Below are 25,306 nucleotides of genomic sequence, written 5' to 3'. Positions count from 1 at the left end.
AACGTGCATATAAGTGAGGAGTGCTATGCAAGTTGTCCTATGCGATAGCGCTATGCGACGTCCGACTAGCGACAGCAAGAAGAAATCAAAAGAAGGGAAAGCGAGGAATAAGGTATGATAGTGCAAGTGGAATGCCCGATAGCAACTAGATTATAGCTCGACTACCGATAGCGATCCCGACATTGCGAAAATCAAACTTATGAGGGAACTTTAGCGACGCGCACTCAAAGCAAGTCAAGCGACACGCGATCAGAGAGATTGGCAAGAGCGGAATCGATTGCACCAAAACTAGGATATAGCGACTAAAGTGACTCCGACACCAGCAAAGGTCCGGGGAAGGGAAGTACTGTACTGTATGTGCGACGGGTCATTTTATCATACTGCGTAAAAGTTCGGGAATGCGTAGGTGAGAATAGTAGCGACACTGGCGAAGGCACGATGTAGTGACAGGTAATAAGACATGCAGCGCAGCGGAACACGAGGATGCATGTAATAAGACCTGCAACTGATGAGTAGCGACATTTAAGGAAAAATAACGCACCAGTGGAGGTAGGTGGACATAGGCAGGACATGGGAGGATGGAATACCTAGGCATCGGGCCAGGCAGTGCGCTATGGGAGAAAAGCAGTTCCAAAGCGGATAGCTTGGAAGTTGAATAGTGCTGATGACTAGCGCCTTACTCTTTTCCTTTATGCAAGGCAAAATATGCCTATGGCACTCATACGCGCCTAGCGCTGGTATGATTGTCACAGCGGTCCCAAGGTAAGCTTCAAGACATGCTTAACAAAATTTGCACCGACAGAATCAATTACAAGTCAAGTGTTGGTAGTTGCAAGAGCTATTGTAGATTTTTCCTATTATGCACAGCTCCGAATACACACAGTTGACTCCCTCGATCGTCTGGAGAGCGCACTTTTGGTATTCCACACAAATAAGGATGTCCTGTGCGAACTTGAAGTTTGTGAACATTTCAATTTTCCAAAATTACACCAACTCTCGCACTACGTCCGGTCAATCTCATTGTTTGGTGCCACTGATGGTTTCAACACTGAGCTTCCAGAACGGCTACATATCGACTTCACTAAAGAAGCTTATCGTGCTAGCAACAAGCGCAATTATGAAGAACAGATGGCCCTTTGGCTTCAGTGTCAGGAGGTGGTGTTTTTGCACAGTTCTTATCTTGGATGGCTGTCAGTACAGTCTCTGTCAGTCACCATGGCCAGTCACACAGACTGTGAGTATAGTGAGGACTCAGGCTCAGATTCTGACCTGGAAGACTTGCAATTCGAGTCATGCACTGGTACCATTGCCGCCACAAAGCATCACATTGTCCATGTCCTTGCCAAGACTCCTGCACACCCTCGGCAGTCCATTCAACAGCTCATCACCACTCATGGTGCAGTGACGTTTCTCCCAGCCCTCAAACTCTTCCTGGACAAGTATATGCTGGGCAATAACATTGTCCCTGGTCCACAAGATCATTTCAATGTTTTTCGACAGGTTGTGATTATTGCTCCAGCCGGATCCATGGGTAGATGAATCACCATGGCGGTGGCGCATTAGAGCGACACCTGAAGTACCTCCTGGTCCTGGCTGGAAGCCTGGGTCCCCTTCCAGGTTCAATATGGCCCTGACAAGCAACGGTGTTCGGACCATGAATGTGCACACGTTAGATGGTAAGTGTTTGTTATTTGATGCTGTCATAAAATTGACATGGAGACTGTAGGTGTGCGAGTGGGACAGGTCTGTGTTATATTCACTCTGCCTTGTCAGTTTGGGACATACTCTCAACCTTTGGCTTATATCAAGTAGTTCACGCCATTTAGGGAGCCGGACCCCTTCTCTGGCCTGCATCGGAATGCAGCCATGATACATGTCGACAGATTTATTTGTCCCTGTCACCTAATCCCAAAGATGGGACAATCCGTCAACCCTGGGTGGACGAGTGCAAACATGTATGAGTTGGCAAGCAATTTCTACTTGAATATATTTATTGACCTCAATATGTTCTGTATTTCTGCTATGATTACTTAGATATACTACAGCGCTCCATACTACTACAATGTACTACAGAAATGATCATCTGCTACAGTTACTCCTGGAGCCTCCCATAGCGCTACATAGCCGTGGTTTTGGCTACATAGAACTATAGAGGCGCCTGGTTAACTACATAGAACTACAGTGGCTACATAGTACTATGTAGCTGTCACTGGGACTCCCATGATTTTAGGTTTTTCCTGATGTTCATCAGTGAATCCATGGACAAATTATAAGGTCATATATAACAATATATAGGACATAATCACAAGAATCAACATAAATCTGCTATCGTTCATGATATTGTCATGTTTGGCCTTATAGAGGAAACAAGATGTCCTGATCTTGTTATGAAAGTTTACCATTGAGAAAAGGTCCAGACACTAATCAAACTTGGCGTTTAAGGGAAGGAGGAGCAACAGGACATGTTTAAGACACATGGTTCAAAAAGGTAATACCAGAAGGAAGGGTCACAATTTTGCAGTCAAAAATAAATGCCTGTATCTTCCAGATGCCTAGGACTTCTTTATGCAGGCACCAAGCGTAAAAGAATGTCCTGTTTAAAATATCAGCATAGTTCTCTCTAAATGGGAGGATTTTGTCATTTCTTATTTAATTTTTCATTACAGTATGAGACCTGTGTCATGCAGAAGCCAAGCAAGCGTTCAGTGTTTGGAGGAATCATACATTTATGTCTTGCTTTAGATCTCAACAAGGACTTCTGGTCAAAGCAAGAAATAACCTATGTATATCATGCTTTAAGACTCTGCAGAATTTTCTTTGTATGATCAGTGCCCTACAATATTATACCACTGGCCACTGAGAGCCAAGATGTTGGAGCTGTGCATCAACATGAAATAAGATTCTGGTTGTAATTTAAAAGGTATATTATATAAAGGTTCAATTGGCGTCCAACATATCACAATTGGAAATGGAGCCAAATAAGCTTAATCTTTGTGAACAAACCGAAATATTTTGTCCCATGCCATTGAAGTAAGAATTATATTTTGGTTGCAATGTAGCAGGTATATCGTTGAAATAATCAATTGAGGTCCTATATAGCTCAATTTGAAGGACATCCAAATTTTAATTGCTGCTGTGAATGAGCCAGTATATGCCCAGGAACATGAAATATATATATATATATTATTATTTGACATTATATTAGTATTTTTTCTAAATTCACGGTAGGTGGCATACAAATGAAAATTGCAAATATGCTAAGCTTTGCCCCTCCTGTTAGATCAACAGATATATGCTTAGCTATGAGGTAATCACATGCTTCCATGTAGTTCACCATATAGACTCTTTTTTATATAAATATCTAATGATTGCCAGTTCTACGCCAATGAAGGGGGTCTCTAACATCTTGGTCCTAAGCCCACACTGTATATTCATTTGCAACCATGAAGACATCAAGGATATTGTAGCAGAAAGCTGTAAATAAAGATAATCGCTAGACTATCACAAGTATTGTCATGGGGATGTTGATTTCAATATGTGATAATGTTAATTCTGTTTCATGAGATGACAGTTTTTTTGCGCTAATTCAAACAGGCACCAGGAAGTGTTGCTCTTGAAAAGATCTACAACCTTCACCAAACTGTGAGATTGCGTCACAGATGAACCTAAAAGTAGCTTGAATCATGTCATAGCAAACATTAATGACATCACAAGCAGTTATTTTTTGATAAGCAAATACTTCATCATAAGTGCTAGCACTATGCTAAAGAATGATGGAGGTGGCTTGAAAAAGAAGAAAAAGTAAAGACCTAGTTTGAATCAAATCCAGCATCTGTCATTTGCTCCCTCTGCCTTGCCAGAGCATTGACTGACATATGTGCTTTGCACGCATTGCTAATGTCATCACACCCTTGTCTGCCAAATACTTTCCTACATGCACAGATTAGTTGTGTTGATGCTTTAAGATAGGGTAAATAACACACCTGGTCCACCACTCGAGAAGGTGGTCAACCCTGCGTTGAGCAGATTGCCCAGGCACCTTTTCAAAGACATCAACTATGGTCCTCCAAAATTGTATGTAGTCAAAATCTCCATCTACTGATTGCCAGGAGGTGACAGAAGAGAGAGCAAATCTTGCCTGAGGTTGGATTTATATTGAGATCTGAGCAAAGAAAGCTCAAAATATTACTTACTTGACAAGCTATATACGCAATGGAGCGAGGTGTTACTTTCTTCATCTTGATGATATGAGTAACATGTTTCTTGACTTTGAGTCTGTGGTGACTCTTCTGGGCCCTTCTGTTGTTAGCACTGATATCTGCACCATCACCATCACCCTCAACGTCCTTGGCAGAGGAGGGAGAGGTAAACACAGCTTTGTAGGCCTATGAAAGTAGTGAGTTTGATTTTAGGACAGTACATTACTACAAACCTTAACCAGTATTCCCCCCTTGAAAAGACCCTCCTCCAGATTATCAGCACTAGCTGTATACTTTTCATAGAGAAAGGTAGGAAACGAGAGATCAGTTACAATATATCCATCTGAGTGATTTCTTATTCCTGCCTTGACGCTAGTAACCTGTTAGTGTTGAGAGAGTTCCAAGGCATAATACTACCTTACCCCGGTTCATTCCAATCAAGTTCAGCAGGACAGAGTAGTCTACCACAAGCATCATTGATAAAGCCTCAATGATGTTTATCATTGCCATCAATTCTTGGAGCTGGCATTGATTCCATATTGACCCATTCTGAAACAAGGGCCTTTAGCTTAGCAGTATTGTCACCTCTGGCCATATCAGCCCCCTGCCTAAGCTAAAGAAAAGCGTCACAAATAAGTGAATGATTTTCTCTCACAACAAAGCACTCACTGTTTTTAACATGTGACTATAATCATCATATTCCATCCCTTCAGCCTTCTTTTGGAACCAAGGAAAGGTGATGTTCAGGGCGACATATCCTAGCTGGAGGTGATCCTGACTGCATAAAGAGCCTCATGAGTCAAGCTATGCTGAGAAGAAAGAATAAAAACTGACTCCTGTGTACTGCCGTCCTCTTCATACCTTCTGTCGTTCTCAGTAATGAGGTCCTCCACATTATCATACAAAGCCACCACACATCATATTGCCCTTCCTTAAGCTATGAAATGGTTTGTCTGCCTAAAGGATTATCCTAGTAAGCAAAGCCAATTTGATTTGGAGTCAAACATCACTTTGAAGGCGTCACAACTCATACCTGTCTTTCATGGCTCGCCCTGACTCAAGAGTCTCCAGCTTCTGCTCAAGCTGAGCAATTCTCCTGCACTGTCAAGCCTCTCTGGCTGTTGGTGTATCTTTGGACACCTATGTGGACACTAACCTTGTAGTGTCCGAGTCTTGACTGGGAGATGGTTCCAAGGACTGACGAAGGAGATCTTCGCTGTCAACATTAGGCCAGTTGATATCTGTCTGGGACATTGAGACAGGGAGAAGAGAAAAAGTCAGTTAAGTATGTGTAGCAAGATGGGACAAAGTGTGCATTCAGGTTTAGCACGACCTAGCTCTGTTTTATATGATGTATCGCCTATTCACAGCTGCCTGAAAAGGACCCCAGGAAAAGTGAAAGACTACCATATTAAGCACAAGTTGTGAGTACCAAATAAGGCTGCAATTTCTACGACCTATACCAAATTGGTCAGAGGCATTCTCAGCGCGACGCAACAACCTACTCTAAACATTCTGATGAGAAGGGACTTGATGTGCTAGTAGAGCTATGCAGCAACTGGGAAGCACTGCAAGCTCAGTGCCTAAGGGGCATATTCAAGCCGTCCTTCTGTGACTATCTGTGAAGAAGCGTGTGACAAATGAACATTTAGCGAAGATCAGCTCTTGCTGCGGCAGGATGGTACCTAGCTGCACATGGTTGGTTGGGTGCAAAAATGTGCTGTAAGGTGAGGGGAGGCCATATTAATGTGACAGTTTAGTGTGCGAGTAGGGAATGAGGCTTGTACCTGAATTCTAGAGCACCAAGTACCTTGGTCTGTGTCGCCGCTTTTGACCCTGAGTTGGCTACAGTTGCAAAATGTGTACAAGCAGTCGCTGTACTGAAGCCTGCGTTATAAGAAGCAGTAGCCTGTATGTACATAGATCAATCCAAAAACTTACCTAGATCTAGGAGCACAAGGATTAAAGAGCATTTGCTGGATTGCTAACAAATCTTCAAGTTGATAATGGAACAGTGGAATGATGGCCACCAGCTCAGGGCTGAAGGGATCTCTGAGCGAAGTCATGGATTTGGATTTCTCGGTAGTTGAAGGCAAGGCCCACTAAGACATTTATCAGAGGCTATCACAATGTGGCGGCAACAGAGCGTGGATTTGGGTTCAGCTCACCTCAATTCAATCTACTCCCTGTCCTGTCTCTGGCTCCTAGCCCATCATCCTAAGGCACAGCGACTGAATATTTGCAACATTGGCAATTGTTCATATGGCCTGGAGAGCGTTTGTGAGCGTCCCAGGGTACTGATATGCAAAACTTACTAAGTGGCAGGCAAAATGGATTAAGATGGCGATGACAGTATGGGATGGTCATTGAGGAAGGGAAACCAAAAGTAGAATAGTGATTGCAACCTGCTAGGCGGGCGAAGCATTGTAGTAACAGTGTTGCAAAGATACAAGATTCAGTGGCATATGCGGCTATCTTGGCAAGCGCCCACTTCACCCTGCATGGCTGCATACCGTGCTAAACGATCCATTTAGAACCTTAGGCTGGGCCTGCCGATCAACTTGAAGGGTTGACTCAATGTTTGACTCATCTTATCATCACCTCTCACCATGATGGCCTTGGAGTTCAAGTTGGACCTAGTTCAACATTACTCGATGTTTGCAGGGGAGAATCACCTGCCATGGCTCTATGGGACTGCAGGAAAGTTGGTGCTCATTACTGTCTCGCACGACAGTAATGAGCTCATACTATCAGATTTCACAGGCTGAACATCCTTCACTCATGGCATCACCTGGCCCAGGAACGATCAAGTATCTTGAAGTGACAGACTCAGATCTTTCTCTCCTTCGCGTTGCGCTAGAACAGGTTTCTGATCAGAATAACCATGACCAGGCCAGCATCCAGCCCTTACTTGATAGGATATCTTACAGCTTAAGTTCTTCACCTTCAAGTCATCCTGACATGGCTCATATAACTATTAGGGGTGTGTAGATACTTCTTGCATCACACTACATTATCATGAGCTGACCATGGTGTTATGCCAACCCTGCGGCCTCATCATGATGCTCAGACAATCATGATACTGAATTACTAGTTACCACTTCCTGTAACCACCTGAATGTCAATGAAGATAACATGGAAATGCCTAGCCATCATGCTGTTGACACAGCCATGTCCCTACTGCAGTGAGTTCATTCTCTTTTAAATTATTGTTGCTAGGTCATGATTTGTTTGTTCCTGTACTAGTACGCACCCCAATTATATGACCTATATTGCCAGCAAAGAGGCGGACATATTTCCTATATCTGCCAGTGAGTCTTCACAGTAAGTCTATCCCACATATTTGCTCTTTGATTTGACCCTGATTTCCTTAGGGCCGCCAACGAACAATACATCCTTGACTTCTTGAATGCCAGCATCTCTGTTGATCAGATATGAGGTCTGATGTCCGGTTGCCCAAGTTTGATGATTCAAATTCCAGTGATTCAGACTATGAGGCCCATCCACCCTCCACAGGCTACATATGCAGGGCAAAGTTGACCAAGCTTCAGCAGTCAAAGTCAACATCCCTACGGTCGCAAACATATTGGGAACTGCAATGATGCCGACACCCCCTCTGGAGATGTTGCTACCCACACTGGGCAAGTCTCACATGCTCCGATCCCTGTTGTCCAGTCCTGACCCCACATGCCCTCGCAATGGACAGCACTTGGCTCCAAGTGCTACATGGTATGAACAGGCTCGTTCCTGCAAGCCAAAGGATATGACTGCTCAGTGCACTCATAGGGACACTCTCCAGTGCCAGTATAGAATCCACTTCACCATCTTCTAATGTTTGTTCGTGGGCCGCAGACATCCTGTCTTACCTGGAAGACTCCAACAGCATCAAGTTAGGAGGAGGTTCATTAATGGAAGATGTAATATCATCCTGTCAAGCAATTTCATAGCAGCACACTGGTTTCAGCTTCGTCATAATGGTTGCTCATATGCAACTAGCAATTGTGTGTCAAAGGTGTGTACAATACTTGAGCGTTTCCCTTCTGTATCAATTGATTTTGATTGGGTATCACAGTATTATTAGGGATTCCAATGATACTACTTCTGGCGAAAAGACAACCATTATCAAGGTGTATCAAAAATATGTCGCCAAGCTCAGGAATCCACCAGTGGAACACTCTTTCTACCGATGGTATTCAACAGGTTAGTAGGTACATCGGTCTAGTGGCTGGGAGGTCATTCTATATTCTTGTTCTTGCTGCTGGACTAGAGCTGCGCAAGACAATAGCTGAAGTTGGGGGTCATATTTTTGCTGAAGTTGGTCAGATGCTGAGGCAGCCTGAGACCAGCTGTGAGTGTGTTGTGTTTGTGTCATGTGTAAACTTGAAAACAGCCTTCACAGTGACACCAACATTGATAACAGGTTCCATAATCCCCACCATTGCCTGGATTAGATTGAGAATGCCCATGTTTTTGGAAATTTTATTTTGCCCTTCGTTTATTGAGCGCCACTGGTGTTGGAGAGATATTGGACTGTACTAATATGTCCCTCACTGATAATTTTTTTGGCGCATTCCAGCAAAAGTAGGTCCATTTAACACTTTTACCATAACTGTATCGCTCACATCTCTTCAGCACTTATTCTCTTCCTGCCAGGAATGTGGCAGCTTGGAGCAGCTGCTCTTCACTGGTCACGTGGCCCCACATCATTATGTGCTGAGAAGGTAACATTGGCAGTTCCTTACGGCCTGCCCTCCATACCTTGGAACATTTGCTTCCTCCTGTACCCAGGACACCATGCATTTTTGTTATCAAAACATCATTCAGACATGATCACAGTAACAACAAGTGTTTTCCGCAAAGACTGATAGGAGGGAAAATGCTGCTTGGACGGAGGGTGAGAGGACAAAAGCAGAGGCAGGTTACGTTGTCAAGGATGTTGAGGACCTATGCAAGATGGTTTGTGAGCTCATGGACTCTGTGTTGCCTCAGTCTCACCATCCTCCTGCTAAGCTGGACAATATTTATGTAGATGGCTGTCGAAAAATGGAAGACAATACCTATCTACAAATTTCAATGGATGTTCTTCAAGGGCGAGTTAATCTTTCTCTTCTACATAATGAATAACGTTGAACTTGTCCTGTTTTTAGAGGAGAGCTCGAGTTGCACAATTCTGATGATAGTCTCATGCTCTTTGCCTGTTCATCTCTACCTGACCAAATTCGTCAGAACCTCTGCAGCTCCTTACTTGCTTGCTTTGACGGAAATGATGTTTTGGTTGATCAAAAACTAGACGAGGACTTTCACAACCAAGACGTATCACAACCACAGACAAATCCTTCAACTACTACCTTCAGTTTAGAGCCGGTGGTAGAAAGTATTCTTCAACGCCCTTTTCAGTGTCTTCACTTTTCCCTTTGGAATCGATATATAACTAATGTGAGTCCTTGTAACTAATGAACTTTAAAATGAAATGTTGAATCAAACAGGGAGACAATGCTCCAACTCATATTCATCCCCATGATATGGCTAGATTAGATGTCAGTCGCACTAACTACTCGCAGCATTTGCCCTACCCATCAAGGGATGTCCTTCAGCATCAGCAACTCTATAGGAATATTCAAAGTTCATTTGAAGAACTCTTCCAGTGGATAGAGCAGGTTGTGAGTTGAATAGTGATGTAGCTACTTGATTTCAAATACAAACTAACGTTTATTCTACCTTGCATGTAGATAAAGAAGTAACTCACTCAAGATCTGCTAGGAGGATATGTATGGCCTGTATCCCCATTTCTTTCCCTTGTGGTCAATCTTAATGTGTCCACAATGGGACATTGCGACAGGTTTGATAAAGATCTGTGTCTGGTACTACCCATAGGGGAATTTACAGGTGGGGCTTTGGCAATGTTTGAGCAGAGACTGGTTGTGGAGCTCAGAAACAGGTGACTTCATGCTATTCCAATCAGCTAATACAACACACTTGAAATTACGGTATGAGGGCAAGAGGGCCTCATTAGTCTGTCATACAGACAGAGGCTTTGAACAGTGGAAGGAAGGGTGAAATGGATGGGGATCCAATAATCACATCAATTAAAACAAAGTACAACTATAGAACGTGCAGCCTAACATGACATACTACTTACTGCCATGCTTCCAAAGTTAGTTCAACCAATAAACATCCCTTTGCACGCATTATTCTGGTTAAACTCACTCCTTGTCTCCTCAGTGCTAGCCCGTGTGCGTTGATGAACAACCTATGCGCAGTATCTGGGAACTCATTTGGATCATCCTTCTATTGATGGTGTCTTGTGGCGCTGTTGGTTGCTCCTGGGAGCGGAAGACAGATGCAAGAGGCCTCAGCAGGCACCGTACAAGTTGTCATTTCTACAAGACATCTAGTGTTCTTGCCAGCCTCAAGAAGCAAGAACGTGCAAAGGAGGCAGTAGTTGCAAATTTGGCAGGAAAAGCTTTCGCAGATGAACCACATGTTAGTAACGATGACCTTACAATATCATATGTTTCTAATTCTAAATCCTAACAACTCAACCCTCAGAGAAACTCACTGGCTAGGCTTGGAGTGTGTGGACCCAGACCTATAGCACCCTGCACTGCCCTACTAGCACACACTGCAGGTCGCACCATGGGCTTTGCTTTCCCCACTCCAAGTTCAGTCATGATGGAGACTCCACTTCAGGGACGCAGATGTAACAAGATGTTGAGGTTGAGATGCAAAATGAGAAGGATAATGAAGTCAGATATGCATATGACAATGATCATGATGCCTTTGTTTCAGGTTAGTACTATATCTCTTTGGTAGCAGCTGGTGCAGACAGTCATCTTTCTATCATGGTTCATTAATCATTACACTGTTCAGGTGACCTGGAACCCCTGCGTTCTGCTAGGCGATTTCCAAGACGTTTCATAGATACCCTGCCTTTGGACAATGATCTCAATCACTCAGATCACGCCGATGCTCCCCCCACTCCAAGTCCCCCTGCCCAATACAGAATTAAATGTGTCCTTTCGACTCTTAGAGATACACTCCAAACCTCCTTCAACTCATTTGGACTCTCTCGCCTATATTGTCGCCACCCCTCATTTGAGCCAGACAAGTTCATTCAGTCATCACTACTTGCCACAACATCTCCAACCGCCATTCAAGCACATGAGTCTGATTCATCTCCAATAATATTGGGCCCACCTTACCCCTTTCCCAACATGACCATATACCGTCTCATGTCTTGGGTGAATACTGGCACCAATCTTACATCGGAATCTAAAGTTGCAAGCCTAGTCAAAGATGTGATGTTGGCTGAGGATTTTGATCAAAAACACCTTGAGAAGTTCTCGGTGAAGCAAAGTTTACAACATCTGGATAAGGACTCTGATGAGAAGGAGGACAGGATCACATTTCCAGATGACTGGATTGAAACCAGCATCACCATCAGCATACCTACCAAATCTAAGGAAGATGGCGCAAGGCCTTACACTATTCCAGGTTCCATTTTTGTCCTCTTGTTGAAGCAATTCGCGCTGCTTTCTCCGACATCCAAGCTGGAGCTTTCCACCTTTTACCCTTCAAACACCTCTGGAAAGATCCCCTGGACGATCATCAAGAGCGCATATATGACGAGCTGTATATGTCCGATGCTTGGCTGGATGCTCAGGATAGTATTCAGAAGCTTCCAAGAGAACCCGGGTGTTCTTTAGAACATGTCATTGCAGGCCTGATGTTCTTTTCTGATGCTACGCATCTTGCAAACTTTGGTACTGCAAAGGCCTGGCCTCTTTACATGTATTTTGGAAATCTTACAAAATATGTTCAAACGTCACCAACATCAGGGGCATGTCACCTTGTCGGATTTTTGCCTTCAGTGAGCCCTTCTGTCGCTAGCAATGGCATATTGTTGTATCATTATTAACTTGATTGCTATCACAGCTTCCTGATAGTATCAAGGATATTCTGAGCAGCTTACCACATATATCAAAAACTGGAATGTCCTCCCTTCAAACCCACTGCCGCAGGGAGCTATTTCAAGCATGCTGGGAAATTCAGTTAGATGAAGACTTTTGTTATGCCTATCACCATGGGATTATTCTGAAGTGTGCAGATGGAGTACTACAACGTGTATTCCCCAGAATATTTACTTATTCAGCTGATTACCCAGAGAAGTATGATACATCCTTTGATATTCACATGTTCAAATTCTAATATACGCATTTGCAGAGTCTTACTTACTAATATGTGGTTAACACGGTGTAGAGGCTTGTGCCCCTACAGCCACATATGGCCTATATCACGGCTCGTGTCACCAAGCCATTGCCAGTCCCATCCCATCACTGCACAACATCATCCCTAGTCATTCCCTATAGAGCGCACCGCTTTCCCGTGCTAGCCGCAAGGCGCGCTGTCTTAATAACCGAGGGTCTTATATAAATATGTGTAAGAATGTAATGACACCACAATTACACTGGATAAGACTTCTTGCCAGTCCTCGATTAACACGGTCTACGACTTTTCTTCTTTCGTGGTAGATAACGTGTGAGTTCTTGGGAGGCTCGCTAAACCAATCAGTCAGATTAACTTAGCCGGAGCTTTATTATCTCTGATTGAAACTATGGGATTGTCTAGGATATACCGTCTAGACACTTGAACTGGTTTCCTGAATATATGGTTAACTGTTGAGAAGCTGGTCTCAAATGTGACTACGTGGACCAAAGCTCGTGTTGGTCAATATACAAATACCTGGTGAGAATGCTGGTCTCACAAATAACAACAAATGACAAATAGAAAACAATGACAAATAACAACAATGACCAAAGCTCGTGTTGGTCAGTATACAAATACCTGGTGAGAATGCTGGTCTCACAAATAACAACGATGACCAAAGCTCGTGTTGGTCAGTAAACACTACGTGGTGAGAACACTGGTCTCACAAAACTGGGTTTCTATCGCGAGAAACTTACGTAATCTCAAGGGAAACACTTTCCCTGCACTTGTCTGGACAGTTCTTACAAAGGAAATGGGCTTTGTAAGCAGCAATTTGTTCAGACTGAAGCTTCTTAGGTGAGAGTTCAATTTGCTCAAGTGGGAGTTCTTGAATGCAACAAGTGGGAGATCTATTTTTTTGGGGGAGAATGGGCTCTCCTTATATACATTTTGTGTGGGAATATTATGTAAGTAAAATGGTGATGTAATGATTTCAGAATGTGAGAAGAATATTCCAAAAACTGGAGCAGAATGTTCTAGCAGGTGCAAAAGAACATTCCAGAATATTCATGGTGGGATAATGACATCATTCTGAGTCACTATGAGTCACTATGAGTCATTATGAGTCATTGGAATTTCTAGCAAATTCCATGGAACATGACATCATTATGACATCACTATGATATCATATCTTTCAACCAAAGTACCTGCAGGAGTGTAGGTGAAGTCCTATGACATCATTATGACATCATACCCTGTAGGTACAATTTTATGAAGCATCTGATTAGTCAGAGCATCCTAATAGAAAAGTAAAGTAAAGAAACACTAGAGAAAACAACTCAGAAATAATGGAACAAATAATAGTACACAATACGTGGGCTTTTTAGATACATTTTTGTTAGGCTTTGAACTTTTCTCTATGGGTTTCTCTAGCCAAAGTGAATAAGCCAAATGAAAGGCAATACCTTAACCTTCATTTTGCTTCTCATATCAACTAGGTCATTATGTGATTCCCATCTCACATATGACTTTTCTTCAAAACATGGTGGATTCATGAATCACTGAGGGAAAACTGAAACTATTGGACCAAGGTTTGATACCAAGGTATGGGTTGACTAGTCTGAGGACTAAGCTAACAGACTTTGTCTTTTAGGGGGATACCTAGTAGTCATGTCCATGCATGATTCCCAAATCATGCAGGACAACGTTTGTTCACACCAGTCACCGATACATGCATCACACGTGGCTCCCCTTGGTGGGACACTTTTAGGTGCTTAGGCCCTAATCCACGACCGTCCACTGTTAGCTTGTGCATCTTGGTCCCTGAACAATCAAGGGTGCCCTGGGAAAACTCAACTTTTGACCTTTACAGGTGGTTCCATGCTGCACGTCGTCTATGACATTTTCTATTCAAAGGGCTTGTGCTCCTTCTCTCATTCAAATGCTTGCTTCAATATTGACACCATACAAGAATAATCATGGCACACCTGGGAGCCATTTGTGTTTGAAGATGCCAACAACAATTTCCACTTCCACTTCCCATTCCACCCCATACTCGAACTCATTCCATTCTGAGGATGAACGAACATTCACACCACAATTCTCACCATCTGCCTTCTTTCCTGCCATAGACAAGTTCTGCGCTGGGACGGAAGACACAAACCCAGACACCTGGCACAATGACGAAGCACTGCTATATGGCGAAGCAGTCTCCAGCACCCAAAACAATGTTTGACAAGTGCATCTTACCCAGTCACGTCCATCCCACTGCCTACTGAAACCCTCTTTTAGCAGAAATGCATCTTTCCTCCACAGACTCCTCTCCCATCGTCTCCCTTGCCACAGTACAATTGGCAGGGTGCAGCAGAGGTGGTAACGTGTAATGCCTACCTTGCAGCTGATGACACCCTCCACGCATGACTAGATGGTTGGAGGGAGGATTACATAAGTATTTGTGAGGTGGAGTCACATCGATGCATATGAGGAGTATGTCGTGTTGTCTTGGACTACAGTCCCCGACTCCCATGTTAGTGGAGGAGGGCTCGTGTTGAATTCAAACATATTCCCATCTCCCAAAACCTCTGCTGACTCTATCCACTTTCATTGGGCTTTCTCGTAGTATTTTCTATCACTAAGCTACATATGGACGTGACAAACTCAACGCCAACAAATTTGTTTGGACCACATTTGTTGACCGTCCTGTCATGAAAATGTTCTTGTGACCTCTGGCTTCGACCTCTGGCATCGTCTATACTACGACATCCAAAATGCCTCCCTTTCCAGACCACAAAGAAAGCACTTATGCTGATGTTCTCATCTTTATTCTCAGAAATGCCACTATCATCAGTCATTCAGTAACCCTTGTCACTTTGTCCAATGTCAGATGCATTCGGTCGTAGCACAAACTAGAGGTGTCAGGCAGGCCGACTCTGCCCTCAAGTGATCTGCCACTTAGGTGACCACCATAGGCCCAAACTTGAATGACAATCGAGGTGCCAACTTGTCAAAGATTTTTTCAGACTACTCAAAGCGATTGGACAAGGCTACTCCAGTGGCAGTGGAAGTCCTGTTGCGACTATCAGTCCCTTCATCGAAAGTCTCGGGCATTTGGCTGACTTACAGACAGTTGGACTTTTGGTCCTGAGAATGAACGTCCCACGGGTTCATGCATCTACCAGACGACTTTGAAATCTCTGCATGTCCTGCCATTGACAGAGAGAAAGGCTGGGTTGCCCAAGAGCATTGACGCTCCCATAGACCCAAAAGGTAAACGGAAGGCTAATAGTTCTCTACTAGTCCAAGGAGGTCCAAGGAGGAGGTCTGCTAAGACAGCAGCGTCGTCTGCATTCTGGAGTATTTGGGTATCATCTAATGATGTCAGATGTACTAGGCGTGGTTAAAGAGGCTGCCTCCTTCAGGCACTCAACTGTCCGTGAGCTTTCTGGTTTGGTAGTATCCTGGTATCTTTGAATGTTTGTATTTTGGCCCTTTATATACAGCTTGATATACTCAATGTTAAGCCTGCAAATGGGAACTGTGAGTGAAGATAATGGTTCGAGTTTCGAGTTTCATGTGAAAATGGAGTCAGGGACTGGGCGCGTAGGTGCTGTTACAATCTGTAACTGGCGGCTCGCCCGCCCCTATGATGGTGTATGTAATACAGCAGGCAGACAGAGCACCAGGTGCACGCTGATCGGAAACTCAGAAACTCCCGCCAAGGAGCGGTATTGAGTCTGCCAGTCCTCATACAGATTGGATGTCCTCCGCTTTTCCACCACCTTTACTACTTCAGAGGAAATTTGGACAAAATGCAGGGTCTTCTGCATGTACAATTTAATGAATGTGCCTTGCAACCTCTCACATACAACGCTCAAATTTCACAGTTATAGATATGATGTCACATGCTATAAAGGCTTCTCAATCAAACATACATGAGTGACAATGAGAATCCTGAACTACCGCTACATAATTACTCTAACGTACCTTGAGGACCAACATTGAGCAATGCATGAAGTTGTTCTTTAACTTGGCGCTAATCTAGATTTGATGACAAGTCTCAAAGCTATTTGTCATCACAAAGTCCTAAATGTGCTTATAAATCAAGTCATAAATAAGGGCAAATACAAAAGCTCACCAAACAAAGAGAAATTACCCCATCATCCCTTTTAGGCTGCTGTTGCCCGATGTCACAACCTAGTCATAAGTTCCAAAGGTAATATAAAGTTGGCGACCGTTGATAACACTACTTTCCATGAGAAAGCCATTAATACTGTTGTAATTACAAACATGGATGAGCACAAATGAGAATGCTTAACAATTGCAATAAAATTGTGCTATTATTTCTGCTTGCTTGAGACGTTGTGATAACAAAAAAGCTTCATGAATGCCTCATGGTAGTCTAGATTTGCAGCTACAGCAGACCTATGTATTTATAACGCAAAATTATTCAAATATAAATATCCATATTTGGAAGGAGTAAAATTATATCATTCTATAATTGTCAAAGCCACAATAACAAGGACTCATGAATTCACTGATGTTACTCATGGAGTCTTTGGCTCGACCACCCGTGGTAGGGGATCCGCCCACTTCTGTTAGCAAACAACCTAAGCCGCGTAAACCAAAAAACAATAGTATCATTGCACGTTCTGTTTATCGTCCTCACGTTCTTGCCCGTGACCGTGTTCGCATCTGGTTCGCGCCTCATTCGTCCACTTTTCACACTTCCATTCTTGCACACCTTCCTCTTGACAATGTCATCAAACTTCTTGACGTGATGCTTATTTCCATCGAGGTTAAGACTCATGAAAACTACGGGGCAGGCCTTCTCAGGTTTCACCGGTACTGCAATTCAAGAAAAATTCCTGAGAGTCTTCGCATGCCCGCACCAGACCATCTACTGACTTCCTTCATTGCTTCTTGGGCCGGAAAGGTTGCTGGTTCCACAGTACAACACTGGCTCGCTGGTATACACTTCTGGCACAACATTCACGGAGCTCCTTGGCACGGTCGCACACTCCTGCGCACGGCAACTTCGGGCTTGAACAAGGTAGTCCCGCAATCGTCGAAGAGGCCCCGTCGTCCTCCAGTTACTTTGGAACATATGTACGCACTTTTTCGCCTTCTTGATCTTACCAATGCCTTTGATGCCTCCGTCTTCGCGGTCGCCGCTACCGCTTTTTGGTCTTGTTGCGCTGCTAACATAGTGGCATCCAGGGTTGACGACTCATCGAATCCAGTCTTGGCAATAGTTCATCACCTCTCTGCCAATACCTCCGTCCCCGGAATCGCGCCTTTCTTCGCCTTTGAGACAAATACCGGAGGGTGGGCGCCCATGACTCGTGTTTGGTTCTTGGACCGCTGCAACGAAATTTGGAGAGCCGCTGGACTACCTGAGCCCTCAGGACACTGCTTTAGAATCGGGGGAGCCACGGAACTTCTCCTAAGGGGCACACCTCCAGACGTCGTGGCCATGCAGGGCAGGTGGAAGTCGAGAGCTTTTCTAGAGTATTGGCGAAAGATTGATTCAATTCTCCCTATGTTTGTCACTTCGTCTCTTTCGGACTCACGTGTTGCTATGGTCCAGTCATCAATGAGTTCATTTTCCCGTCGTTACCAAGTAGTCACTTAATTTTGCACCCTTTATCCCTGTTGTGTACACGCTGTTGGCGTAATCGCATTCGTTGTTCTCGCATCCTCGATTTGGGGGGTCGGATCCATACGATACATTGATAAAGCTGCCTTCACATGCTTTTTGAAACTGTATCTCTTGTAATCATGGATTCTGTCTTAATCACTGCTGGTTTTGCAGCTCTAGCGATCGTCTATGGGGTGTACCGTCGATACTCTCATATCTCTTTGGCAGACGTTCCTGGCCCAGAGTCTGCATCGTTTATCATGGGTATGTCTATGATCTATTGCCGGATCCCTCCGCTGCTGATATGACCACCAGGGAATCTGAAAGAACTCTACCAAGGTCAGGCAGCGGATGCTGACTTCAAGTGGCAAGCTCAGTATGGGAATATCGTTCGGTTCAAGGGCTCTTTTGGCGTATGCAATGAAATCCACGCTTGCGGTATACATTTTCTGATCCTCCGCTGACTCATAGGAAGACCAATTGATGATTTCGGACCCGGCCGCCCTGCAATACATATTTGCAAAGTCAGCCCATCGGTTTCCCAAACCGCCTGATCGCCGCGTTCTCTCCCAGCTGATCAACGGAAAGGGGATTATCTGGGCGGAGGGTAGGTCTTTAGCCACCAAATCAAAACGTGGAATCTGTAGTTAACTTTCGAAGGTGACGATCACAAACGACACAGGAGAATAATGCTCCCTGGGTTCGGTGTGCCGGAGTCCAAAGCCTTCTTATTATCATTCAAGAACTGCGCCGAGTCTGTAGGCATCGAAGCCACTGAATACTCTCAACTCCCGTCAATAACGTAAATTCTCACAGATGAGCAACAAATGGACGGAGACCATCAATAACTCTAAGGAGGGGTCAGTGGTGTTCAATATTCCTGTCTGGCTGTCCCGCGCGACCTTAGATGCTATCGGTGAAGGTATATGCTATCCAGGGTGCACAAGCACCTTTTTCTCATATCCTTTTCAGCTGCTTTTGATGTCCGCTTCAGCTCCATTGACGATAATGAAAGCGCCCTCGCGCGCTCATACAGGAATATGATGTCAGTCTTGACTTTTGCCAAGCAATCTGGCTTTCCCTTGACTGATATGAGTTGAATTTGTAATAGGACTGACGTATTTGGATCCCCGTCAGATGGGGAGGTACTCTTTCAGGGGATTTCAAAGTATATCCCACGTCGAATTCTCGAATACTTCGTAGAGAAGGGCCAAAACCCACGTATCGTGCGCATGCGTGAGATGGGTAACTTGGCAACCTCTGTTGCAAAGCAGTTGGTGAAAGACAAGGCAGAGATGATATTGGGGGGCAAAGGCAGTCGAGATGTCTTTAGCTTACTTGGTGGGTCGTCGTTCTCAACAGCCTCATTCAGATCTAGGCCATCTAATTATAGCACAGTCAAAGCCAATATGGATGCAGATGCAAAGGCGAAGTTAACGGAAGAAGAGCTGTTTGCTCAGATGCGGTGGGTCCGTTCCGTTTGTCGTGATTGCACGGCTTTCCGATCACAGATTGTCACAATTACACAGTACTATCCTCCTCGCAGGTCATGAGACGACCTCGAACACTGTCAGTTGGGCACTTCTCGAGCTAGCCAGGCACCCTGAGATCCAATCCCGTCTCCGGGAAGACATATGGGAAACGGAAGCGGCTGTGCACGCACGCGGGGATGTCAACTTCACAATCGCTGATTTTGACGCTATGCCATATACTACTGCTGTGATGAAAGTGCGTAACGTGCTAACAATATTTGGGCTGTGGTAATATTGCGCTTGTTATTGTAGGAAGTTTTGAGATTTTGTCCTGTCACATATCATGCAAACCACCGATGCGCCAGCCAAGATGACGTCCTTCCGTTGTCACAGCCAATCACCACACGATCTGGGCACGTCATCCGTGAGCTACCAGTTCCGAAGGGTACCCGAATTGTTGCATCAATTGCAGCGTACAATCGGTATGAGGATTCACATAACGCCAACATACTTTCTTCTGACGGTGCGCTCATATCGGTTAGAAACAAGGAGCTCTGGGGCGAGGACGCGCACGTGTTCAATCCGGATAGATGGCTCAATGGCACAGCCAAAGAGAAGAAGGTGACGTCAATAGGAGTGTACTCCAATCTGTAAGCTTTGGTCTCTATCTTACAACACGTATGAACCCCAATTTTTTTCTAGAATGACATTCGGAGGAGGAGAGAGGTCGTGTATCGGATGGCGCTTCGCGTGAGTGTCAACGGCTTGTGTGGCAACGGTGGAGTGAATCTAATATGAATGTTCACTCAGGGTGATCGAAATTCAAGCCTTTCTTACGGAGATAGTTGGAAAGTTTGAGTTCGCTCCAACCGATAAAACCGAACTTATCCGGCGGGAAGCTTGCTTGTTGATGGTTCCAACAATGGAAGGTGAAGTTGAGAATGGTGTTCAACTGCCGTTGAGGGTTTCACTGGCACCACGCACTGGTAAGGGATGTTAAGCGTCGCTCCTTTTGCTTCCTGTGCCGAAGGCAGTGAGTAGAACGGGTGTTGGACTAGTAACTATCTCGGTGCCCAACGGTCACAGAATATTCGAAGATTAAAGCCATGCGTCATTGCCCAAGTTGGGCTGTACCTGATTCCTCTTGGCTCCTCAAGTTGCGAGTGTGCGGGACTCCATTGATCGACGTTATCAGATATTTACCTACCTTGATAATAATACATATGCTTCAATGAGACAAGCAAAATCTCGTACATACACTACTGAAGTTTTGATCATAAACCATGGTCTCAATGTGAACTTTACCTTGAGGTTCAATAGCTAGCTCGCAGTGTTAGGAGTGGGCCGGGAAAAATAAACATTGAAGCCCTCTTGCTGCAGTAAAAACGTGACTGAGCAGTCGCGGTTGAAAAAACCTGTTATTGAAACTCACGATAAGTTGCCAAGAAGGGCAAGACAGTCAGACATGGCGATTGGGAACGGATGGTTGCACTGACTCGGAGAACCAGGCCTATATGAACTTACGTAAGTTGCAATAAAAATATAGCCGTGTGGCCTTTAACACACATTCCTCACTGCCCAGACGGGATTATATTGAGTAGTCGCACTCATATCTTCTCATTGAACATCTGGATTCAAATAACTTTATGGACCGATGGTAAGTTGCTATTCCTGTGTACGCTACCTTGACAGCTCATGAGTGACATGATCCTCGAGACACATCATGACTATGTAGTTCTTCCGACGACGAGCGAGCCAAGGGAAGATGTCAACGAGGACGCCGACCTTATTCTAGAATCATTACTACGAGACAACAAGGGCGTCACGCTTGACACACCACATGGAGGCTCTCTAGTTGTTCATGAAGATGGCCATACCTATAACTATTCATACGGACCAAGCGGAATTCCAGGTCTAGTTCGCAATCGTTATGCTGTTGCGTGCGCAGCGTTTGCTGGTATTGGCGGTATTTCATTCGGGTATGACCAAGGCGTTATTTCCAATGTCCTCGTGATGAATGACTTTGTGACTCGGTGGCCAATCGGTCCATGGGAAAAGGGATTGATGAGTATGCAAAGCCGCGGTCTCATCAGGTATCTCCACTCATATTGGAAATGATAGCTGCTGTTCTCGAACTTGGCGCATTGTTTGGTGCCATCACAAGCGGAATTTTGGCAGATAAGTATTGTAGACGTCATTCCATTTTCTTCGCATCCAGTGGGTCATTCGTTTATCCCGTAAAAGCGACCTAACCACGTGCCTTGTCAGTTATTTTCTGCCTTGGTTCGGGGCTTCAATGCGGGGCGCAGTCGTTGAATGATCTTATCATTGGGCGGGCAATTGGTGGCTTCGGAGTGGGGGCCCTGAGGTGATTTTGAAACTTGAATGGGTTTCTACTTATGTAACTGAGTGGCGATAGCATGCTTTCGCCGCTTTACATGGCCGAGATTAGCTCTCCAGAGCTCCGCGGTTCACTTATGGCGCTTGAGCAACTCGCTATCGTCCTTGGAGTCGTGTTTGGTTTTTGGACAGGTTTTCTTACGAGACACAGTTCGTGTTTCTGTTACGAATTCCAATTGTTCTCATTTGTTGTATTGGGTTCATAGTTGCCGGATCTGCTTCATGGAGAATCCCATTGGCACTTCAGTTCCTTCCAGGTATCTCGCTCTGCCTCGGATGCTTTGTTCTACCACCTTCACCCCGCCTGCTGGTGCTCCATGGTTGTATCGATGACGCACGGAAAACTTTAGGCAAACTTCGTTTGCGCACTCCTGACGAAGCAAAGGAAGATCCGTTGATTCAGGCATTTTTTTTCTCCTATTTATGTCTGCATCAATGACGTAACATATATCATAGCTTGAGCTATTGGAAATGCAAATTAATGTTGCTCTCGTCCGACGAAAGGCAAAAGACGGACTCTCACGCGAAACATGGACAACCCTCTTTGGCCGGGAGTACGTTAGACGGACTCTTATTGGCATCATGATCATGTTCTTTCAACGTGAGTATCGTCAGGTGTCATTATTTATTGCGTGCGAGTCCGTGCCTGAACATGAATTGTGCTATAGAGTGGAGCGGCATTAATGCACTTCTTTACTATGGTCCAACTCTGGTCGAAAGCATAGGGATGCGCGGGGATACTGTCACACTTCTTGTTTCAGGTGGGATCGGAATTGTCCAATTTCTTGCAGTTTTCCCGGCCATCATATTTCTCGACCGGTGGGGTGTGTGCCTTTGTCTTTTTGTAACTTCGTGTTTTCTTAGTGCACTTCTCATAGGTCGTAAACCCCTTCTCAAAGGTTCTCATGCTTGTTCTTGAATCACCCTGTGACTCACTGCAGTAAAGGCGGGAGCGCAATCATGGCTGTGTCGCATTTCATGATCGCAATCTTAGTGTGTGCCCTGTTCATGATCAGCACATACTGAGCCACAATAATTCCTTCTTCTACAGATCCACCTTTTTCAAGATGACTGGGGATCGAACACCATAGCCGCTTGGGTAGCGGTGTTGTAAGTTTTTTACCCCGCTTCCCTTCACTTATTCACGTGAAATGATCCCCTACAGTTGCATGTACATATTTACTGCAGCCTACGGCATGTCCTTTGGACCTATTGGTTGGGTTCTTCCTAGTGAGGTATTCCCTCTTTCTATGCGAAGCAAGGGGGTTTCCCTGTCAACAGCTTCGAACTGGACCAATAATTGTTTGTTCCGTTGTCTGTTTCCGTAACTTGCACTGACATGAGACCCTCTTTTTTCCCGCTGGCGCTCCCCTTGTGTAGTCTTGATTGGTCTGATCACACCGCCACTGATGGAGATGTCTTCTGCGTATGTCCTTCCGTATTCAGATATCTTGGCAGTGATATATTGTTTGCGGACCCCGTATTCTTTGGCAGCGCGACCTTTATTATTTTCGCGTGCGCCTGTTTCGGGGCCTACCTGTGGTCTAATTATGTGGTGCCGGAGACGGCAGGTGTTTCTCTCGAAGAAATGGATGCAGTATTTGGTTCTACAGCGGGTCAGGAAGACCGCAAATGGACATTCGAGGTATGAGATTGTCCTGCTCAGTCTATGTACTAGTCTTCACATTCTGAACGTTATCCCAGCTGGAACGCGAACTTGGCCTGCACGCCCTGATTAAGGGTCTCGTCGCTTCAGACGCACTACGCCAAGAGTAAGCGACAATTCTAATAGATTCAACAAGATGTGGTATCTACGTATCTAGACGAAGCATGTTACCATGTTATCTGAATACGATGTGTACAGTATAGCGCACTAATACTTCGGATGGTTCCTGTCATTATACAAGTTTTCTCCAGAAATACGGACGGATTAGTGAACGTCCTGACTGATAAATATGATTAAGATAACGAGCGCGTGTCAGGGCGTGGTGAGGAGCGTGGCAAGGAGCGCGTGGGTCGAGTTAATGAATTAAGGTGCAGTGATGTGAATGCTGTTGTGCTGCATCGAGGGAATTAATTGGAAGTAGTACGCCGCCGTCCTGTGAGAGTGCCGTATGCGTCCGAAAAGAGCTTGAGCTTCCCGGAAGGAGTATCAGGCGGGTCCTGTGTCGTTTGTTTGCGTTGCTGCGGCACGGGGAAGAAGTGCACCGAGTGATTCGCGTTTTGGTACAACATGCGTGACTCGGACTCTGCAAACATCATGCGCTGGGGAGATCGTGGCGTGTATGATTCGGGGGAAGGAAAGAACGACTTTGAATCCCGTGGTCAGACATGTGGTAAGACACGAGAAGCATCAGTAATTGCTCACAACTTTACGCTCCACTTGCATGATGATGGGATCAGGGCCCCTTTGGTCCGATTCTTCCGAATCGGTTTCCCTTTCCGTCTGTGGCTGCCACATCCATGGCTTCTCCTCTGGCTGGGGCTGCAGCACCGGCAGCTGATCATCATCGTATACAGCTTCTGCCCAACAGATGTCCAAGAAACATTCCTTTGGAGCATAAAGAAGTTGCTCGTCTAGTGCGCCTAGACAGGTGACGTCAAAATCAACTTCACGTAAGGAGCTGTCAAAAATCCATATAGGGTGCGAGGGTTTCAAGTCCCGCTGGCCCTGGGGTTACAGGTACAGGATCAGCGAAAATTGGACTCGAAGATTCCTGCGTGAGTGCGGGGCTTTGCGGCTCGTTTGAAGTAGGTACGAAGAAGTCTTTGGGAGGGGGCGAAGGCGGACCCGGCGGGTGGAAGAAATCGATCGGTGTCGGTGAACGTGGGGGATCAGGATGTTCGTAACGATACTCGGGGAATAGGTGTGCTAAGGGAGTGTTGGGGATTTGTGTTTGTACTCCCCTGAACGCGTCTGAGGTCGCTCGAGGGCGAATGAACGACTCTTCAATGGGAGAGTAGAATGGACTGAGCTGTAAATACTTGATCAGAAGCCATAGTAAACGAGGAGGAGCAAATCGGCACTTACAGGGAAGTCAATGCATGAATCGTCGATGCTTTTCCTGACAGATGTTGGGAAAGATATCTGGGCGACTCTCGTGAAGCGCGTCGCAAACCGGTCGCGAGGAGTGCATCTGTCAACAGTAAAACTTTGTAGACTTCAAGTTCATCGTAAAGATTTTTTGCAAAGGAAGGAGGGAGAGGATTCGAAGGGAAATACAACAGCAAGCGCAGACCACCAATACCTCGGGAAGAGAGATAGGTCTCGTCGCGAGGTTTCATCGCTATCTTTATCCAAAGCAAAGTATGGGCGTCAAACACAGCACTAACGTGAAGACCCGAAACCAACCTTATATGAAAATGAAACGTAATGTATTGCGTACTGCATG

General features: G+C 45.0%; 8 protein-coding genes across 8 annotated transcripts; 6 read left to right on the top strand and 2 right to left on the bottom strand.

Annotated features, from left to right (window-relative positions):
* Positions 1 to 1,812: 1,812 nt before the first annotated feature.
* Positions 1,813 to 1,962, top strand: DFJ58DRAFT_614269 (uncharacterized protein; the record flags this gene model as incomplete). The annotated part of the gene is made up of 1 exon (XM_041380937.1): positions 1,813 to 1,962. A coding segment is annotated over one exon (150 nt), but the record flags the coding sequence as incomplete, so codon positions are not given.
* A 1,981-nt stretch (positions 1,963 to 3,943) lies between these two features.
* Positions 3,944 to 4,686, bottom strand: DFJ58DRAFT_669374 (uncharacterized protein; the record flags this gene model as incomplete). The annotated part of the gene is made up of 4 exons (XM_041382777.1): positions 3,944 to 4,138; positions 4,194 to 4,385; positions 4,433 to 4,571; positions 4,622 to 4,686. Coding segments are annotated over 4 exons (591 nt in total), but the record flags the coding sequence as incomplete, so codon positions are not given.
* A 2,122-nt stretch (positions 4,687 to 6,808) lies between these two features.
* DFJ58DRAFT_846782 (uncharacterized protein) lies at positions 6,809 to 9,940 on the top strand (the record flags this gene model as incomplete). The annotated part of the gene is made up of 14 exons (XM_041393359.1): positions 6,809 to 6,907; positions 6,963 to 7,182; positions 7,294 to 7,384; positions 7,446 to 7,523; positions 7,716 to 7,928; positions 8,164 to 8,211; positions 8,272 to 8,399; positions 8,467 to 8,547; positions 8,832 to 8,920; positions 9,060 to 9,155; positions 9,229 to 9,293; positions 9,347 to 9,635; positions 9,686 to 9,859; positions 9,929 to 9,940. The coding sequence occupies 14 exons, from the start codon at positions 6,809 to 6,811 to the stop codon at positions 9,938 to 9,940; spliced, it is 1,683 nt and encodes a 560-aa protein (XP_041237258.1).
* A 4,475-nt stretch (positions 9,941 to 14,415) lies between these two features.
* On the top strand, positions 14,416 to 14,825 carry DFJ58DRAFT_864292 (uncharacterized protein; the record flags this gene model as incomplete). Its single annotated transcript, XM_041394125.1, has 2 exons — positions 14,416 to 14,634; positions 14,697 to 14,825. 2 exons carry the CDS (start codon positions 14,416 to 14,418, stop codon positions 14,823 to 14,825), a joined length of 348 nt encoding a protein of 115 aa, XP_041237257.1.
* Positions 14,826 to 18,152: 3,327 nt separating this feature from the next.
* On the top strand, positions 18,153 to 20,514 carry DFJ58DRAFT_669377 (cytochrome P450; the record flags this gene model as incomplete). Its single annotated transcript, XM_041382778.1, has 13 exons — positions 18,153 to 18,306; positions 18,358 to 18,455; positions 18,514 to 18,649; positions 18,703 to 18,800; positions 18,859 to 18,964; positions 19,015 to 19,087; positions 19,154 to 19,383; positions 19,441 to 19,507; positions 19,572 to 19,770; positions 19,827 to 19,996; positions 20,057 to 20,164; positions 20,217 to 20,264; positions 20,325 to 20,514. 13 exons carry the CDS (start codon positions 18,153 to 18,155, stop codon positions 20,512 to 20,514), a joined length of 1,677 nt encoding a protein of 558 aa, XP_041237256.1.
* Positions 20,515 to 21,078: 564 nt separating this feature from the next.
* Positions 21,079 to 21,494, top strand: DFJ58DRAFT_817657 (uncharacterized protein; the record flags this gene model as incomplete). The annotated part of the gene is made up of 2 exons (XM_041391802.1): positions 21,079 to 21,171; positions 21,231 to 21,494. Coding segments are annotated over exons 1-2 (267 nt in total), but the record flags the coding sequence as incomplete, so codon positions are not given.
* Positions 21,495 to 21,527: 33 nt separating this feature from the next.
* DFJ58DRAFT_864279 (general substrate transporter) lies at positions 21,528 to 23,690 on the top strand (the record flags this gene model as incomplete). The annotated part of the gene is made up of 14 exons (XM_041394124.1): positions 21,528 to 21,582; positions 21,636 to 21,731; positions 21,783 to 21,882; positions 21,934 to 22,064; positions 22,121 to 22,317; positions 22,371 to 22,515; positions 22,583 to 22,738; positions 22,793 to 22,813; positions 22,861 to 22,907; positions 22,966 to 23,024; positions 23,080 to 23,216; positions 23,295 to 23,340; positions 23,409 to 23,559; positions 23,619 to 23,690. The coding sequence occupies 14 exons, from the start codon at positions 21,528 to 21,530 to the stop codon at positions 23,688 to 23,690; spliced, it is 1,413 nt and encodes a 470-aa protein (XP_041237254.1).
* On the bottom strand, positions 23,619 to 25,199 carry DFJ58DRAFT_864277 (uncharacterized protein; the record flags this gene model as incomplete). Its single annotated transcript, XM_041394123.1, has 4 exons — positions 23,619 to 24,224; positions 24,283 to 24,585; positions 24,674 to 24,884; positions 24,946 to 25,199. 4 exons carry the CDS (start codon positions 25,197 to 25,199, stop codon positions 23,988 to 23,990), a joined length of 1,005 nt encoding a protein of 334 aa, XP_041237253.1. The 3' UTR covers positions 23,619 to 23,987.
* Positions 25,200 to 25,306: the final 107 nt, after the last annotated feature.

This window comes from Suillus subalutaceus, assembly GCF_016647625.1.
Source record: "Suillus subalutaceus strain FC151 chromosome Unknown DFJ58scaffold_186, whole genome shotgun sequence".
Lineage (NCBI taxonomy): Eukaryota > Fungi > Basidiomycota > Agaricomycetes > Boletales > Suillaceae > Suillus > Suillus subalutaceus.
This window is presented reverse-complemented; position numbering and strand designations above follow the sequence as displayed.